Genomic DNA, 19,103 nt, shown 5'->3' with positions numbered 1-19,103 from the left:
CTTCCTGGAGTTTAGATGAAACAGCGCAGCGCGCTATTCGCGTGCTAGTCATAATTCACTTGCACGAAACCTGCATGTGCAACACAGGTAGAGGTTTCCACTAAGCAAGTTACTTGCAACTTGCAACCTGTGCGCAATCTATTTGTATAATGGAAACGCTGCTTACATAGCTTTCATATACAGGGGTCAATTTTGCACCTACAATGAAAGATAGTTTTCAAGAATGAAAAGTCTATAATAAAATATTATTATTTGTAGGAACTCATATTATATTAATGTCAAAATGTATGCCACTTTTTATCTCACGTTGGATATCTTCATTACAAAAATACAAAGAACTAAAAATAATCTTTAAAAACAACCATTTTAATGATTACAATCTCCCTAAGATACAATTAATTTGTATCCAACAAAAAGTTAACTCTCCATGTTATGATCAGCCTTGGTCAATTTATTCACAATTTCCACAAACACCTTTGCGGTGGTGGAGTCTGGAAGTTCCGCAAGGGCGCTCTTTCCTGTCCCCGCCAGCTTGCCAACCCGGGGGTCTATGGGCAGAGTTCCGAGGAAGGGGATCTTGGAGATGCTGGCCAGGGATTCCCCGCCACCACTGGAGAATATGTTGGTGCATTCTCGGCAGTTCGGGCAGACGAATCTACAATACAAAAGAAAGATGGGGACAAAATTTTAAACCTATTCTTGCCACTTGACCATTTTTTAACTTGATCTCTTCAGCTGTTGCTTATATATCCAGGTGAATATCCCTAAAACACATAGATTGTGTCAAAATGAGCTGCAAGATAGGAAGATTTTATTGAAAATTCCAGCATTGTAAAGATTAAGAGTATTGTAGGCATGGAGATTTACATGCAACCATTTCTTTTGTAGAGTTGCTATTACTAATTTCTCAGTTCCCTACGAATTTAATTATTTGTTGATAGAATACTAAGCTTGGAAAAGCAAATACAGTGGTTGCAGATGAAACGATAATGTTGCAGCAGCGTGGAAGTGTATATTCACAACTAAATCACTATTATTTAACCTTTAAAATGCTGGCCGTTTCAACTAATCTATCCCATCATGTGGGGTGTACGGCTACACAATGTACACAAGCCTTTGATATGTGGATCTTTAGGCATATCCTCAGGTAGGACAGGTAGGGTAATGAATATAGAGACTATCAAATAGCTAGATAATTTTTTTTTTCTAGATATAAAAATAAAAAAACTCTGCAAGATTATCCTAATGGTTCTTTCAATATGCATTTGTGGACAAATGTACACAGAAACAAATTTATCTTACCCGCTCATATTTTCTACGATTCCAATGAGGTTGATGCCAGTTTTCCTGCAGAAAGTAAGCTCTTTCCTCACGTCTTCTATGGCAACCTGCTGAGGTGTTGTGACCAATATGGCGCCATCACATTTTATTTTCTTCAAATTTTCCATTACTGTTATATGCTCATCGGATGTTCCTTCAATAAATTATTAATATGGATTGGTGCACGCAATGATAATCTTACATACATAACAAATAGTTGCAGATCAATTTAACAGTTTCAACTAGTATTGTTGATGAGCTATATCAATTGTTTAAAGAGCCGTGAATAACCACATTCATGAAACCGGGTCGGCTCCGTTGGGCAGAATATTTAGCAAGGATGGATTATAGTCAACTACCAAATAGACATTCTTTTAAAAAAAAATGCAAAACAAAGGAATGTTGGGAGATAGAAACATGGATGGCTGAACATAAGGAATAGGAGGGACACAGCAGGAACGAAGGCATTTCGGGACTCCCCAAGGTAGTAAATCCAATGATCATGATCCAATGTTGTTTCTAAGTGAAAATTTAAAACAGTCAGACACAGTCATAATGCTTCAGGTTGGCACATCATTGGCATATATTGTGATGAACATTATTCTAATGATCTCTTTTCCCAAACATGCTGGAGGAAGAGTTTTTTAATAAGAGAATATGTGTGTAAATTGTACCTGGTGGAGTATCTATGATTAAATAATCTAGATCCTGCCAATAAACATCTTCCAGAAATTGTTTGACCATTGCAGTTTTCTTAGGGCCTCTCCACACAACGGCGTCGTTGCGATTTTGAAGTAGGAACCCAATCGACATTACAGCCAGCTTTTGGTCTTTATCTGTGTAAACTGGCACCCAGCCTTCAGGGCATTGGTGGACATCACTACCTTCCAAATTCATAATGTATGGAATGCTTGGACCACATAAATCAATGTCGAGTAAACCAACCTATAAATTATAAAAATGAATATTAATCAATAAGGTCGGCGGCACAGGCGGAGTACGGTACATAGTCAAGAGTGTGCATATTACTAAAACTATAGCTTAGGAAATTAATATGTAACCTGGCCCAATAATGATGAAGATTGTTTCAGAAGTAGTGCAACTTCACTGTTTAGAGCAGTTGCTTCAAAAGTATTGTAATTATGCATCGTTTCAACGTTTAATGATCAAAAGAAGTTTCAATAATAACCTTATGTCCCATTTCCTTTAGCGTTAAGGCTAGCTGAGAACTGACAGTTGATTTCCCAACACCGCCTTTGCCTGATAAAATCAGGATTATGTGTTTAACGTTATCCAACATTTTCATAAATTTAAAACTACAAAGATATTTTGAAAAGTTGTGCAGGTTTTGCGAACACTCGAACACTTGACAATTAAAATGACAGGAGCGACAGCAGTGACAGCACAGTCCGAAACCAATAAATTTATCTATGATCTTTGTTTCTTTGTCAGAAGTAAATAAATACAGTTCCTAGTCCGTTTAAATTTTTACCTCTATTTTCCTGCATACTGTATTATTTTAGAACTGAAAGATAAATTGTGTCCAGATATAGTTTTTGTGGCCTTTTTGTTTTGATGTTTAAATTGGCCAAATTAACAATGCACCAATGGCCAAGGTAAAATGCCAGCGAAATATTAAAATAATGTTTAAAATTAGCAATACAAACTTCAAAAACAAATTCCAATTCTATAGGATCACAGAAGAAACTATAACATCTATCCTAGTCCATGAATTATAGTTTATATTATAGACTTCTTATTCTCGGTCATACATCACAAATATATATTTTTTTGTCTTCATGAACAGATGGCAGTGCTTTCTGCCATCTTGAGTTACGACTGCTATTGAGTATGGCAATACAGAGGAATCGCCATCTTTTTCTCAGTCTAAAAGAAAAGTCCCCGGTGAGAGGTGCGTTTGTGTCACGACGTTTCAGTTGCATTTATTTATTATTTTGTTGTCATGTGCTTACAATTTTGCTACGATATGTATTGCAAATTGTGAATGAGACTCTGTACCGTTTATGCAAATTTTTGTGTTAGAGCAAAGTGTACTTTGTTTTGCGTTTGACAAATGAATAATAAAATACTTTTTAGAGTGAATAATAGTGAATCCTAAAGTTTTGTATTCTCGCGGGTCTATAAGATCGCCATGCATATTTATTATTATTTTATTTTATAAGCTTTACATTTATCAATATCTGATGTAAGTCGTACACTGTACTTGCAAGATCCATCTCATAGTAATACCTCTATCCACCGGTTTAGCTTTTAAATTTTCTGTAAATCTTACGTAGATATAAAAATCTACTTTACGAATGCTTATTAAAATAATTGATATTATTATGTAGCATGCTTTTTTAGATACAAATCTAATCATTTTGCGAAACGAAGCTGCCAAAATCTTTCGTTCATTGATCCGTCAGTCGCGGTTTTTTGCACCCCTCTGCCAGTTTTCAGCATCCCTTTACCGCTGTTATTTGTTGTTTATAGTTACGTCCCGGCTCAAATAATTGTAACATTTGTTAAATAAATAGTATTTCGATTGTTTGCGTGATTTTGTGACAGAGAAATACAGTGTGTGATCAAGTTTTCGGTGTTTTCCGGCGATCTGAGTTCACAGCGGTTCAAGTGCGCCAAGCAGCCTTGCGCAGTAACGCTCTCCACCTGGGACCGACCACCGACACACACCCCCACATCTCGCTTAGCTGGTATGTTATTTATTTCATTTTATATCATGCTTTTCCTGAAGTTACCTTGATTTGAAAATTGACAGCTTTGACACATCTTAAGCTTAACCCCAATTGCTGAGAAAAATATCGATCTAATAAGAAATTAATGATTTCATGTATGCATAAATTAAACAAGTAATTTTATATTTTATTCGCACACGGGTAGGTACTGTGCTAAAATAAAATACATAGTTACGTCCCCCGGAGGAGACTTCGAAAATGCTTTATAAAATTGTGGAAAGTGTTTGACATGTGCGGATATTATTACAACCCCTGTACATTTAAAGTTGGATTGTTTGAATGAAATACCGAACAATGTTCTTGTATGAATGCACACCCCGATTTTGATATTATGGCGGTACGTACATAGTAAATAATGTGATAGAGAACTACCAATAACCCCTCCCCCATTTAAAGAAAGCGCCCTCTCCGTGAGAACAAGTACTGTGATTTTTGAGCGTGTTGAATTGAAATTGCTTCCATAGTATAAAATATTTTAAATAATTTATGTTTATTATTTATTCTGGAACATTGGACATTTGTTAACATAATACTTTTATTTAGTTCCACGATGTTAGATAGGTAGGTACTCTAGTTTATTAAACAAATCGATTTTGGTTTGAAAGGGGAGGTTCACTGTAGGGATATTTTTACGTTTCTTTGCCAACATAATTCTTTTTTTCGACAGTAACTTTTATGTCCTATTTTAGGTAGATATACAGGGAACCTAGGGTTTTAAATAAATAAAATTATTCTCTTGAATTTGTGAGAGTAGATAAAGCAAAAGTGATAACATAATCAATTCGTTGACATTTAGATGACGCTGGAATCACACTGCGAACAATAACAAACCAATACTACATCGCAAACCACATTACGGAAGATAACCACTATCACTGGACGGTGGGACATTCCCATGTCGCGTAAATTATATTTATAATATTGTAATCATCTAAAATTAAATAGCGTTAAAAAAAGACACTACGATGGGCTTAACGTGACATACCGTTGATGGCTCCGTTGTAACCTCTCCCTACTTTCTCATGTAACCGAAAGTGAGGTTATTAATAAATCGTCTGGTAAAATATATATTACATTTATTCTAAGCTTGGTAATAAATGCAAGCTTAACACCCCCCACCGTGTGATTGGACAGGGGGTATCATAATTTCATATTTAAAAAAAATATGGTTTCTTCAAATAATAAATACACATAGTACAGCGCCCTTGGGGTGATTTTTCACAAAAACGGCGCTATGCAAGTTATGTAATTATTTTTATTATTAAAAACCAGCGGCTCTTGAACTTCGCCGGCCATTCAATTTTCTCAGTACTTCTTCTTGTAAGTTAATGTGAAAGAAAGACAATTCATCACGGACATTTGTTAGTTTAAAAAAATTTCACAATATATATTTTATAGTAATAGGTATACCTTTAGTTAGACATAGGTAAAGTTTAAGTCATAAATTGGCAAAGAATAAGATAAGAAATAAATTTACATAACATACCCGCCTCGGAACAGAATTTGTCTAGTGAGGTGGGTAAAAGAAATCTATGTACACAAATGAAAATAAAATAAACGCCAGGATTGCCGGCACTGAAACTGAAACTGAACTGAAACTTAAATTTAAATAATAACGTTCAAACGATAAACAATATTCTTGTACAATGAGCATCATAAGTTTAATTAAACATTATTTTTGAAATAGCTTCGTAAAAAAGTTAAAGTATTATTTGTGTCATCTGATAAACGGCTTCTGATATTGGACACAAGGTAGCCAGCGGCTGAAAAAGCTCGTTCAGCTTCCACGCTGGTTGGCACAATAGTCATTGCAAATAGCGCATTGTAAGTGAATTGAAGGTATGTGCCTTTTAATCCACCGGACTCGAAGTAATTCATTTCCTTCTTTATCAAAACCTCAAGGTTTCTCATATTATCGTGCGCAGAGTAACACGTATGAGCTGCGCTTCTCTGTAATCCCGTCATTCCAGCGGGATCCCGCAAAATTTTCGACCGAGATTAGTCCCGCTAAATGTCTGCGGGATCTCGGTATTTCGGGATCCCGGTATACCGGGATTGCATTCCCTAATCAAAATGCACCACAGGCGAAATTTTTTCTATATTTGAGATCTAATCACAAAATTCTAGTGTTGCCATATTTTTTGGAAAGTCAGAGTTGGCATGTAAATTATTTTTTTTAGCCAAATGTAATTTTTTAACAAAAAATATTAATTATTTGTGATTTGTCATTGCCCCCCAAAACATTCAACTTGCCCCCTGTGGGTCCTGCGCTCCACGTTGAGAGACACTGTGATGGAGCAAAAAGAAAATAATATATTACTGAATTAACTAGGTACACCTATCAAGGGCTTGCTCTAAATCTGATATTTATAAGGGTTTTAACATTATTCTTTCTATATGTATTTCCGAAGGTATAAAAGTACGATCATAATACAGTGTTTTCCAATAAGAGGTGTTATTTTGAAAAGCCCGCTATTTCGGTAGATGTTACTTTTGAAGCTGTCATTTTTTGACATTTGACAAGTAGAAACTACGCCATTAATAAAAATGGAACGATACACGCTTTAACAACGCATTGAAATTATTAAAATTCACTTGAGTGAATCAAATGCAAATCATCTTGAGTGATGAGGCCCATTTCCACCTCGGTGGCTTCATCAACAAGCAAAATTGTCGCATCTGGGGCTCGGAAAACCCAAGAGTTATTGTTGAAAAGTCTCTCTATCCTCAACGTGTGACTTTTCGGTGCGGTTTATAGTCCGGCGGAGTCATCGGACCTTACTTTTTCGAAAATGAGGCTGGAACAACAGTTATGGTGAATGGATTGCGCTATCGAGAGATGATTAATGATTTTTTATGGCCGGAATTGGATGGTATTGATCTGGACAACGTTTACTTTCAACAAGACGGCGCTACGTGCCACACAAGCAACGAAATCATTGATCTTTTACGATTGAATATCAAAATAACACCTCTAATTGGAAAACCCTGTGTAAGAAACTTAAAGTTATGTTCATAGATGATCGGACTATATTTTTTGTACATTTTTGTGTATGTGGAATAGGCACGTTTAGCTGAAGTGGTAAATATAAGTCATAACTGATATCTTGAAATCAATATTAATAATTCTTTTGCTCGTGCTCCCGTTTACTGCCGCATATTCCCTGACGGCAATTTATTGTGTCTTCCGATTCTTATTTACTCATCAAATTGATAATAAAGAGTGATTATTTTTTATAATATATGTTAATAAATGAACACGACACTGACCCAGATTCTATTAAAATAATTACGAACCTATAATGTATCTTTTATTTTATTCCTCTCATCTCTTCCCACTTGGTAGTCCATCGCCATGTCAGGCGCTTACTGGCCGTGAAATGAGTGTTCCAATCGTCATCATTATCATTATTTCCTTTCAAACTATTACTCATTCAACTGGTCGCCGAGATTTTATTATTGAATAATTTCTTTGTTTTGATTTATTTAGTGATGAAATAATTGTAGAAAATCCGTCAAATTCAACATTGATCGCCACGCCTTTGCCTTGGCCCAAAATCCTTGCTTCATTCAGACTTCAAGTTTTTGATTCGAATGATCGTGCCAAGTCTTCTCTTACATCTTCTTTCGTCCACTTTCATGCCTGCATGTCATCCCGGCACTCCTTCCTTTATCCATCAGCTGTGCTTGTATGTGCCATTTGATGTCCGAGGGTCCCCCATTTTGTTTATTTGTTTTCATTTCTTTATGGTAGGAGTCGGGTTAAAGCGCTTACTTATTTCATGTATACGTACATATTATGTGAAGTTATTAGGGGCCGAATACTGAAAGATTTCCCGGCTTCTAATGACTTTGTGGTACTCTGCTTCCTGGGACGTCTCTGCTTCCACTTCAATTTGCTTGTATTCCCCCGACACTTCTTTCTCCGTGCATCCTATCTACTTTTGAATATGTGAATACCATCTAATGCTCTCTTTCTTTATCTTATTCATCGGCCTTGCATTCCTAATTCGCAATTTTTGCACTTTTACCACCAGTTTACTGGTGCACAAATTCCATGGCTTACTGCCATTAGAACTCGTTAAACTTTAGCTTCCTTGCTTCTTATCGTGGCTTGGCCTATTTCAGCATATCTCTCACCATGCATTCCCATTGGTAGTGTATGGCGTGCGATATGCTGAAATAGGCCAAGCTATGATGCGTACAGCGTAAGTGTCTCCACCCTATATTGTATTTCCTGCATTCGACATTTCGTGAATTTCCTTTTCAGTGTGAATTAAATACGGAAAACTTCTTTTTATTACCTACTAGAATTTCTATACATTTATAATATTTTTGCGCGTATTTTTAAAAATCTGTTATCAACTGCACTTTCCTTCGTGATTTGAATGAGTCTGAAATAATTAATTACATTTCTTATCTTGTTAGTGTAATGGTCGTGCGCATGAAGCCAGAACTGTGCTTTTAAAATCATCACTTTTTTATCAACTTCAATTTCTTTAGCTGTTTTGACGTCCAGCTTTTACCATTGGTGTCTCCAGTTTTTGCTGACACTTGGCGACCGTTTGATCTCTCATCCGAAGCCAGGAATCCTCTTTAAATTGTCATCATTGCCCAGAATACTACTTAGCAACATATCATTTTATTTTATCAGTATTTGTATGAATAATTGTTAAATGCACTGCCCCTGGTTTTAAACATATCTTGAATCGTGAATGTAATCTGCGACGTTAGTTTTTCCCTACCTAGTTTTCTTGAATATTATAAAATTATTTATTTTTTACATTAACTCCACACAGGAGGCCCTAAGGAAAATATTTTTCTTCAGGGCCTATTTCATCTTTGGGGATGCTGTGTGGAGGGTCTTTTTTAAGGAAAGGAAAGAGTAAGTTCTGGGAAGGTAAAAGATATGAAAGTTGGGTACGAATCTAGGTATCAGTGTGTCCAGGAGTGACTGACATATGAATATATATTCCTCCCACTGCGGCGCTAGGCGATGGGTCGAGAGACCAGTTGGAGAGGTCTAAGGGTCTCCCCAAACCTGTCTCTCCCGATCTGGCACGCCACGCAGCTGCTGGGCAGGCGCATCCTGTACACACTTCTCCCGATGAACCCCTACTAAATGACTAAACGTACCGAACCACTCGGGGTGACCTACAGCAGAGGTGTTGATTATCCAATAAATGGTTGCCGTGGCGGCGGTACCCAAACCCGCCTCCCAAATTGAATGAGAGAGGAGTGGCACGAGAATACATGACGCGCAAGGATGGAAAAAATACGTCGGAGACATCCCAGGACAGGACGACATGTCACCATCAAATTAATCATATGCTTGAGTCGGGTCGTGTCAAGTGTCGGAATAACAGAAGAGTATATATATATGTGGATGGAAAGGGTTTTCATATAATTTTTTTATTATTTCTAAATAGTAAGTTTAAAAACGTGGGTTTTTAAATTGTGTAGATTTTTCCATACCTATATAACAGCACGCTGAAAGACTAGGCAGATAGGGCAAATACTAAAATTCGCGGTACTGACATTTAACATTGACATACTCATCCATTCATGTCCTGTAATACGTTAGTGGCAGAATGGTAGATATATTCAGTATCGCCCTGCTGATAGATCACCATTCACGTGTTTAACGTTACTTAAAACAGCGTTTAGATATTTAAGTGTCATTAGAAGTCTGAATGACCAGATATACAGGGTTTCCAATAAGAGGTGTTATTTTGAATAGCCCGCTATTTCGGTAGATGTTACTTTTGAAGCTGTCATTTTTTGACATTTGACAAATAGAAACTACGCCATTAATAAAAATGGAACGATACACGCTACAACAACGCATTGAAATTATTAAAATTCAACAATTATTTTATAAGCAATAATTATTAGCCTGAAACACTCATCCACGTTGAAAAATCTCCTGATAAAAGATACATGACGCCAACGGGACTTGAACCCGTGTCCTTTCGATTTCCGGTCGATAGCTCTGACCACCGAGCTATGGCGGCTTATCTCTTATCCGCGAAATAATTCAATATATACTAGTGTTTCATTCAACAATTACTGCTTGTTACATTTTTTCACCTGAAACAATGTGGATGAGTGTTTCAGGCTAATAATTATTGCTTATAAAATAATTGTTACCCTTTATGTTATATATAGCCGTCATAGTCCAGTGGTAACGCATTGGACTGCCATTCCGAAGGTCGCGGGTTCGAACCCGGCGTGCGCAAATAAATTTTATTTGATTAATTTGTGTTATTTCACAATTAATTAATTAAAATAATATATAGTATATTTGCGGCACGTTCCAGAGTGGAAGATACTACCAGTATCGCCCTGGTGTAAGACCACCATTCAGAATTGAAACGTTGCTCCAAATGGCTTTAGCCGTGTTTAGTGACTAGATCTGAATAGCCAGGTACTTCCCCACCTACCTCTTTCCCTTCCCCACTTACCTTCAGCCTCACAACATCCCCCAATTGGGGATGCCATAGTCTCACTGGCTCCAGACGGGAGCAGTTGGGACTCTTGTGAGGTATTCACTATAAAAAAAAAAAAAAAAAATGCATAAAAATCTTGTCTTAAACATTAGTTTACCAAAAAAATAATTATTTAAATTCACTTGAGTGAATCAAATGCAAATCATCTTGAGTGATGGGGCCCATTTCCACCTCGGTGGCTTCGTCAACAAGCAAAATTGTCGCATCTGGGGCTCGGAAAACCCAAGAGTTATTGTTGAAAAGCCTCTATATCCTCAACGTGTGACTGTTTGGTGCGGTTTTTGGTCCGGCGGAGTCATTGGACCTTACTTTTTCGAAAATGAGGCTGGAGCAACAGTTACGGTGAATGGATTGCGCTATCGAGAGATGATTAATGATTTTTTATGGCCGGAATTTGATGGTATTGATCTGGACAACGTGCCACACAAGAAACGAAACCATTGATCTTTTACGATTGAATATCAAAATAACACCTCTTATTGGAAAACCCTGTGTAATTCAGTACCCATGAAGCATACGGATGCATGTCCAAAACACGAAATGTTCAGGGGATTCGAAAACCTCCAGTTTGTAGAAAATCTCTTGTTATTTCCACTCATATTTTGATTGATAAATTATTTGTGGAAATAACGAAAGATTTGCTAAAAACACAAATGTTTTCGGCTCTATGCTTCTCGGGAACAGATATATTTTCCACATTTTTACAGTTTCAAAAAATAAATATTCTTTGTACCTGATTTTTAATTGTCTTCCTTGTGAAAAATCACGATTCTGAATATAATCGTTGGCGTTTGCTTGAAAATGCTTTGGAATATTTTCGATTGATATCTCTGCATACAAATAAATTGTCGAATGAATGGTGAAGTTGTTAGCGCGGTTGACTCCAGCCCTAAGGAGGATGCTTCGATCCTCAGTCAAATCAAAAAAATCTTTTAAATTGACTTTGATGAATATCTCCGAAACCCTAGTTACACACCTTCACAAATTTGAGCACTTTAAAAAATCGGAATAATGTTCTAGTATCTATGTTGTTCTGTGGTTTTATTTTTATATTATTTTTGGCTATCCGTTGTCATAAAATTTCATACAAATTCTACTTTCTAAAATTTACAGGAGCCTCGAGGGAAATATTTGTATGTAAATCAGTTCCCTGGTCGCGCGTCCCGAATAAATTGTCGCTGTCATCCTCCCAGCGGCAGTTTTCATGTTATTATTTTTTGTCTGGCGTTTCCAGACGGATCTCATTCGAGATTTCAGATAATATGCCATATTCCTTGGAAACTGACACTTAGTTGGTGGAAAAACAGTAGACTTAAAATTAGTGTGAAATAAAATTTAAAATAATGGACAGAAGAGATATCTCTGGTCAGTTTTGTATAGATTTTGCTCTGCAGGTGAGTGATAATGTATTACAGTCATCTTTGCATTAATCAGAATGATTCATCCGAATTATATCGTTTGTCAAAAGAGGTCGATTTAAGACTAAAGGATTAAAATATTTTTGTCGCAATAAAGTGACAGTACTTTAGAATTACAATGTGTTGATTCTTTTATCATTCTAAATTCCACTCTCTTGAGAGCTGGTGGTGACAGATTATAATTTCATACTGCGAATGCAAATATTATTGTGCCGATCACCAGTCCGCTGCCGAATTTGAAGATTAAGGAGCTAAACTCAATGCGAGTGATATTTCTGGTGTCTTCTGTTTTTATGTATTTGGTGGCTGGATTATAAGTTGTTACTTCTCCTGCAGAGTGAATTTAATAATCAATCCATTTTTTCATAGGAAATTAATTTCCCTGATGGTCTGTGTGACTACAAGCCAGATCATCACCAGTTGGTGTTCATCTTGAAACAAAGACACACACCGTGTATCAACCCGACAATGGCTGTAAGATAACCTTATCTACTCGTGACGTTGTAAGATTATTATCTAAGATAAGATATCTCATTCGGCCCGGAGGGTTTTGGACATAAACTCGAAAAGTTGTCCAAGTACAGTAGTTATATCTCGATTAACGGTGGTAATGGGACGAAGGCTCGTTATACAACTTCATTTTAACTTTTCATATTCGTTCGCGTGATATTTGGCAGATTTAAAAGAAGGTTATGAAACGAAAATTATGATGATTTTAATTACTCTATGTACCGACAAGAAATACTAGACAAAATACAACATTCTTTTGCGACACATATAAAACCAACTATCAGTCAAACTCACTTACCAATAGGATGCATGATTTGGGCAACAAGTTTGGTGGTATTATAGATATATTCCATGATTCCCTTTATAATCTTAAATTCAAATTAAACCAACACTTTGTGGAATCATACAAATTATTGTAATAGATTTAACGATTAGATATGTTATTGTAATGTTTTATATTATATTTTGTTCTTTGTTATTGTTAAATATTATGTTGTTTAAAATGTTTCTTTACGCCATATTCTTCAAAAACTACTTGTATATTTTTTTAAAATTCTTCACTTTTATAACTCTTAGTATAAATTCTAACTCGATAACTTATGTAAAACTTATTTATAATCTATGTAAAAGCCCCTATGGGCGTATAACAACAACAATAACAACAACAATAAACAATTTATCTTAGAAATAACACCCCTTTTGGATGCCTTCCTGGTGCCCTCTCTTATCAGAGGTTGACAATCATCTTGGGTTGACAATCATCTTGGGTTGACAATCATCTTGGGTTGACAATCATCTTGGGTTGACAATCATCTTGGATTGACAATCATCTTGGATTGACAATCATCTTGTGTCGAAAATCAATCTTCTTTTACTTTACCTCGTACCGTCACGTTAGTTTGGAGGCCGCAAGGTAAGACGTATTTTTCTACTACGTTTCCCTTAAATCAATTAAGTAATCTTTTATTTTACAACCCTCATGATGTGACCAAGATGTTGGCGTACAAATAATACTATAGGTAGGTAGGTTTACAGCATTTCAGTGTCCATCATACCGCCCTGCCATACACATATGTCACACATCAGATCTGCCCTGATGATGGACACTCCAAGACTCTCGAAATAACCCAACTCTTACAAGAAAGGAATACAAATACATTATTGTATTTGCATGCCTTTCTTAAAGGAATTAAGTTTTTATTTAGACAAAACTATTTATTCATATTGATATTGTCTAAATGCGGGCGCAAACAAATAATTCGTCTAAATATATTAATGCATAACTTGCAAAAAGTCTACTTTAATAAAATTATTAAATTTATGCCATCTTTGAACACGTAGATTATAAAGAACGTCGCGTTTAACCTTAACGGCGAATATATAGGAAGTTCTTATAGGAAGAAGTCCTTGCTTTTGGATCTTGAAAAAAACGCCTGAGATATCCCACGAGTACACTTTATTTATTTATTTATTTACGGACAAATAGTCCATTAACAAGATATTAATTAAACGAATAAGTTTTATAAACAGAGATGACAGTGAAAGGAGAGCATATATAAATGAGGAGCGAAGACAATAACAATGACAATAATAATATAAAAGTAAGAATGGGAGTATGGAGTATACTTGTTAGGCACGTATAATTAATCTCTTTCATCATACTTGGAAATCGCAACAATCACGATAGTATCATCGTAGTTATCAAAATAAACGCTGTGGTTTCGTGTATCACCGTTACGCTACAATCTGCCACCCACTGTAAACAAACACGAACGTTTAGTTATTAGGCAATCAATAAACGGCCTGTCGGTAGGCGGTAGGTGCGATCTTTGAACCCAGTAAACTAATTGTCATTCAATACGCCGGCTTGGGTTTACCTCTCCGTGGGGCACTCACCCCCGGGCCCTTTGTTTTCGTCTTCGGAGGCGCGATACGCCGTTTATCAGATGATTAATTAGTTGAGTCGGCCTCCAAGGGGCTGAGAAGTTAACTGCGAAATGCGATGAAGCCAGATAATCTAAGAACATTGTACCAATATCAATATACAAGAAGAGTTGGGAGTTGGGCTTCCTGGCGAAATTTAAGAGAAGCTATAACACTTTATATTGTCTTATAAGGCGATTGATTTTTTGGATATCTCATTTCTACATAGAATAATCATTCTAGAGTTTTTTTTATTAAAAAAATGCGACTAGAACAAGCTTTGGCTTATTAAATTCATATTCCGTTTTTTAATGTTATTAATATATATTTTTTATAAACCAGCTAAAAAATATAGTTTTGTGAAAATGTTTTGGACTGACAAATTACCTAACTGAACAGTTTTTCCGTATTGTTTTACGATATGGCAAATGTTCTTCAAATTCTGGTTGGAAAATTGGGACTTAAAAATTAACAGCACGTTTAGCGATTTTTCGTGTAATTTGATACAGACGGTCGACGCAACGAAGCAATTTCAACCAGCTTTATGACTATGACAGCTTTCGAACTTAAAGGTATTTTTGGAATATGGTTAGAATCGCTGTAAAATTGTGATTCCTGATCACTTCCGACTTCCTTCATCCAGCTGCTAGCCAGTAATTATTCGAGAAATTTTATGAAAATTATCCATCCAATAATTTACATGAATACCTACAGGATTTATTGTATTCAGGTAATGGAACATTCCGTCCTTTTTAATGGTTAACAGTTGATACAAATATTTATTTACGTTGTACTTTTTCGAGTGACTTTGCCATTTTAAAAGTAAAGCTGCAATTAAAACATTATCTTTCGAAATATTGAAACGAGGATTATTTTCTGTATCTTGCTTACTGCTCTAGATAAAATATCTGTTGTGCTACGTATACATACGCGAGCCGAACTGAACCTCAACAAAAAGAAACTAAGAAACCGCAAATGGCTTGAAACGCCGCTTGCTGTTGATTCATTCCTTTCCAGTAATTCGTGGCTCGGTTCGCAAATGTATACTTACCATTAGATTGAATAATATTTGCATTCAGTCTCTGTGCTTTTTGTGTAACGACAAATACACACAATTCAGCATTTATGAAAGGTGAACCCAGATGTTACTTGTGTGTACATTCATATCATTGTGTAGTACAATAGAGTTAAATCAGCCTCGGCTGTTATCTGCTAGTTAAGAAGATATTCCTTGGAGCACATTTCAACTGACTTCAAATATGCTTGTGTATTCAATCCGAGCTATAAACTAAACCTGTTGGTAGCAATTAGCAATGGGCTACTTAAAGGTATGTAGATGATTAGCTTAGAGTCAAAATGGAACGCTTTTACTTGCAATAGATTTTATCGGAAATTATTTTAATGAAAAATTTTATGGAATTTTATTTCCTAATGATTAAAGAATATTTGGAAATTCTCTCTTATGTAATTTCGTTCTCTTTGAGGCACAATAAAATTCCAAACTCCGAAATTCGTTATTTGTATTTTCGAAATTTTAAAAAGTGATACCCATAAATTTTGCCTTCTTATTTCCAAATTACGCAATGCTGGAACACATTTAAAAAATGCATTTAAATAATAGAATTTTGTTCAAAACTTCCTCTTGGTCAACATGTTATAGCATAATGAAATCATTTTTATTAAGTTAAAAATCACATGCGGCTCTAGGAGTCCAGAAGTGGAAGGTCAATCAAAAAAATTGAATATGTAATTTGAATACATATTGCTAATGCAAAGTGAATATTTAAAAAACGCCAATGTATACAATTATTTTTTTGGTACCCACCTATTCTGAAGCCGGTAGTAAAATATTGGTTAATTTAAGATTATTTTTCTAATTATTTACACATGTAATTTTTTTTTTATCTTAAAAGATCTTTTTTTTGTATTTCTTTGGCATTCACTATGTAACAATTTCTAGACATTTTTTGTTTTTAATGAGTTTTTATTATTCACAATGTACATTTGTTACGTATATTTTTTTTTATAAAATTAGCGACCGGTTTCGACACGTCCGTGTCATTAACTAGCTATTTTAAAACTAAATTTTTAAGTGCAGAAATATGGGGTTTTATTTAGTTTGGTTCTTTGGTGGGAGGGATTTAAGGGAGGGGGAGGGGGTTGAGAGGGAAACGGAGGGAGGAGTCAACATAACGGGGAACATTGTCAATAGAGGTGATTTGCAAGGTGCTATTATTTTATTTACTATATTAATGCTTGAATTAATTTTTTTGTTGATTTCTAATGTTTCTAATGCGCACAAATTAAAATATTTATTAATGTTAGAATGTTTAAACTTAGTTTTATCCCGGTTGAAGCTATGGCCTGTCTCTATCAAATGATTAGCGAACTCGGAGAAATTATCATTTTTTAAACATAGTTCGTGTTCCCTAATTCTGGTTTTGAAATTTCTTGTAGTCATACCTACATACATCATTACACTCTAAAGTGTATATCCCATTTTTATCTAATTTATTTGAAACATCCTTGTTATTAATTAAGTTTTTTTTATTTTAGAATTAGTGTAAAAAGCTGTCGAAATATTAACTGGTAACATGCGGGATATTTTTAAGGATAAGTCGCCTGTATAAAGAAGTTTTTTATATATTAGATTTTTACTAGATTGAGTGTTATTATCTCCACTATAAATGTACTTTTTAGAAAATATTTTGGTTTGTTTCTTATTAACTAAACGATTAATTATGTCAGGTTTATATCCGTTGTTTAGAGCTATTTACTAGTTAATGACACGGACGTGTCGAAACCGGTCGCTAATTTTATAAAAAAATTTATACGTAACAAATGTACATTGTGAATAATAAAAACTCATTAAAAACAAAAAATGTAAAAGATCTTTCCCTATTAAAAGTTTGTTCATCACTAACTCCAATCTCAATCCATTGTTTATGGGTAGACTTGAAAAGTAAACAACGAAAGCAAAAGTAACTATACGTTCATTTTATTGCACCCGCAAATCCACTGCCAAAAATTATGACTTTTCGTTTTTAACTAACTAACTAACCATCACGCCGTTGCTCTGCAAGGGTAGGCAGAGAGGACGGACCGCCAAACAACTCGGTCTTGGCACACACTCCTTGCCCAATTCACATTCATACATCTTTTCATACATACTCTTCTATTATTCTCTTGACATGGCCCGACTAAAGTATCTGATTCACTCGGTCGTGCCATGTCTTCCTCGGGCGTCCCCGACTTCTGCTACCATTCACATTTGCATCTTATAGTCTCCTTACATTCCCTTTTTCGCTCATTCGCTCTACATGCCCAAACCATCTAAGCGTCCCTTTCTTGATCTTACTCATTACGCTATATTCGTTTTTAACCCCTTCATTTTTCTCTCTTGTAACATAAACTTATCTTCACTTTATTTGAATATGTTTGTCATGATTAAATGAATTATTTCAGATTTCTTTCGATACGATTACCCACAGAATTTGACATTTTAAATTATTCCATGCAAATTACGTCAACAATGATAAACATAATATTCAAGTTTAAGATGGCTATCGTTTATCACACAAAAAACTTTCGACCGACATTTTTTCTCATCTCCCTCTAATAACTTAATAATCTTAGGTCGTAGATATCTCTATCTCACCGCTGTCATGTCCGAAAACGCTTTTAAAATAAATTTTGTATGATACTAAGCATACGTCAGACACAAAGATATTATAAGAACGAGATGTGCTATGCGCAGTTCGTACTGAGTGGAATTGTTTTGCCCAGTGTCGCCGGTTTTGTTCACCAATACTATTGCACACCTTCGCTTGCGCTGAGGTATCCGCACTAATACATAGAACAGATTTCTGTGCGTACACGTCCCGATACCGTTCAAAGTACCCTAATTAGGTAGTACTCCGGCTACGGTCCGGCGGCCAACATAGCATATCTCGCTCTTCTAATATCTTTGGTCAGACATGATAGTGTTTACCTCCATTGTATGTATAGCAAAGCGAAATAAAGGATATAGTTTGGGGACAAAATTTAAAGTGACCCACGCTAGGTACACACACACAACAGCTTCTCATTTGGACGCTAGATGGCACTAGAACCCCTTATTACCGTACGAATATTAAAACTTAATTAATAATTGGGTTGTTTGTTAAATCCTTTTTTTATTTAAATACTATTTCAGCAATGTATTTTTTAATGAGTGTAAGAAGAATATATGTCACCGAAGACACTCCAATAAGGAATCAAAAATGACAGGCTCAGAAAATTTTATTTGTTTAATTTCACAACTTATTAGTTAAAAATAATATATAGTATATTTGCAACACGTTCCAAAGTGGAATATAATCTCAGTATCGCCCTGGTGTAAGACCACCATTCAGAATTGAAACGTTGCTTGAAATGGCTTTAGCAATAACCAGGTACTTCCCCACCTTCCTTGTCTCTATCTCCTTCCCCTCCCCTCCATCTTCAGCCTCACAATATATCCCACTTGGGGATGTCATAGTCTCACTGGCTCCAGACGTTTAAAAACAAAAACAAAAAAAAGTCGTTACAAAAGCCAGAATAACAGAAAAGTAGGTATGTATGAGACAATGTATCAGTGTGAATGAAGCAATGAGTGTGTGCCGTGACAGAGTTGTGTGGTGGTATATCCT

At 35.6% G+C, this 19,103-nt stretch overlaps 2 protein-coding genes across 4 annotated transcripts in view; one reads left to right on the top strand and one right to left on the bottom strand.

Annotated features, from left to right (window-relative positions):
* Positions 1 to 270: 270 nt before the first annotated feature.
* Positions 271 to 2,721, bottom strand: Nubp2 (NUBP iron-sulfur cluster assembly factor 2). Its single transcript, XM_089637784.1, has 4 exons — positions 2,510 to 2,721; positions 1,995 to 2,265; positions 1,303 to 1,474; positions 271 to 655 (listed from the first exon to the last, which is right to left on the bottom strand). Exons 1-4 carry the CDS (start codon positions 2,624 to 2,626, stop codon positions 418 to 420), a joined length of 798 nt encoding a protein of 265 aa, XP_089493910.1. The 5' UTR covers positions 2,627 to 2,721; the 3' UTR covers positions 271 to 417.
* A 492-nt stretch (positions 2,722 to 3,213) lies between these two features.
* tty (tweety) overlaps positions 3,214 to 19,103 on the top strand; it is a 281,508-nt gene continuing 265,618 nt past the window's right edge. For 2 of the 3 annotated variants that reach the window (XM_089638233.1, XM_089638231.1), the window contains exons 1-2: positions 3,214 to 3,232; positions 3,814 to 4,031. The gene's annotated coding sequence lies outside the window, so the exon portion shown is untranslated. The other variant, XM_089638232.1, reaches the window with a different exon arrangement.

The sequence above is a fragment of the Hesperophylax consimilis genome, chromosome 12 (genome assembly GCF_061612785.1).
Source record: "Hesperophylax consimilis isolate HC1 chromosome 12, BYU_Hcon_1.0, whole genome shotgun sequence".
Lineage (NCBI taxonomy): Eukaryota > Metazoa > Arthropoda > Insecta > Trichoptera > Limnephilidae > Hesperophylax > Hesperophylax consimilis.
Note: the sequence above shows the minus strand (reverse complement) of the source record. Positions and strands in the feature narration are given on the sequence as shown.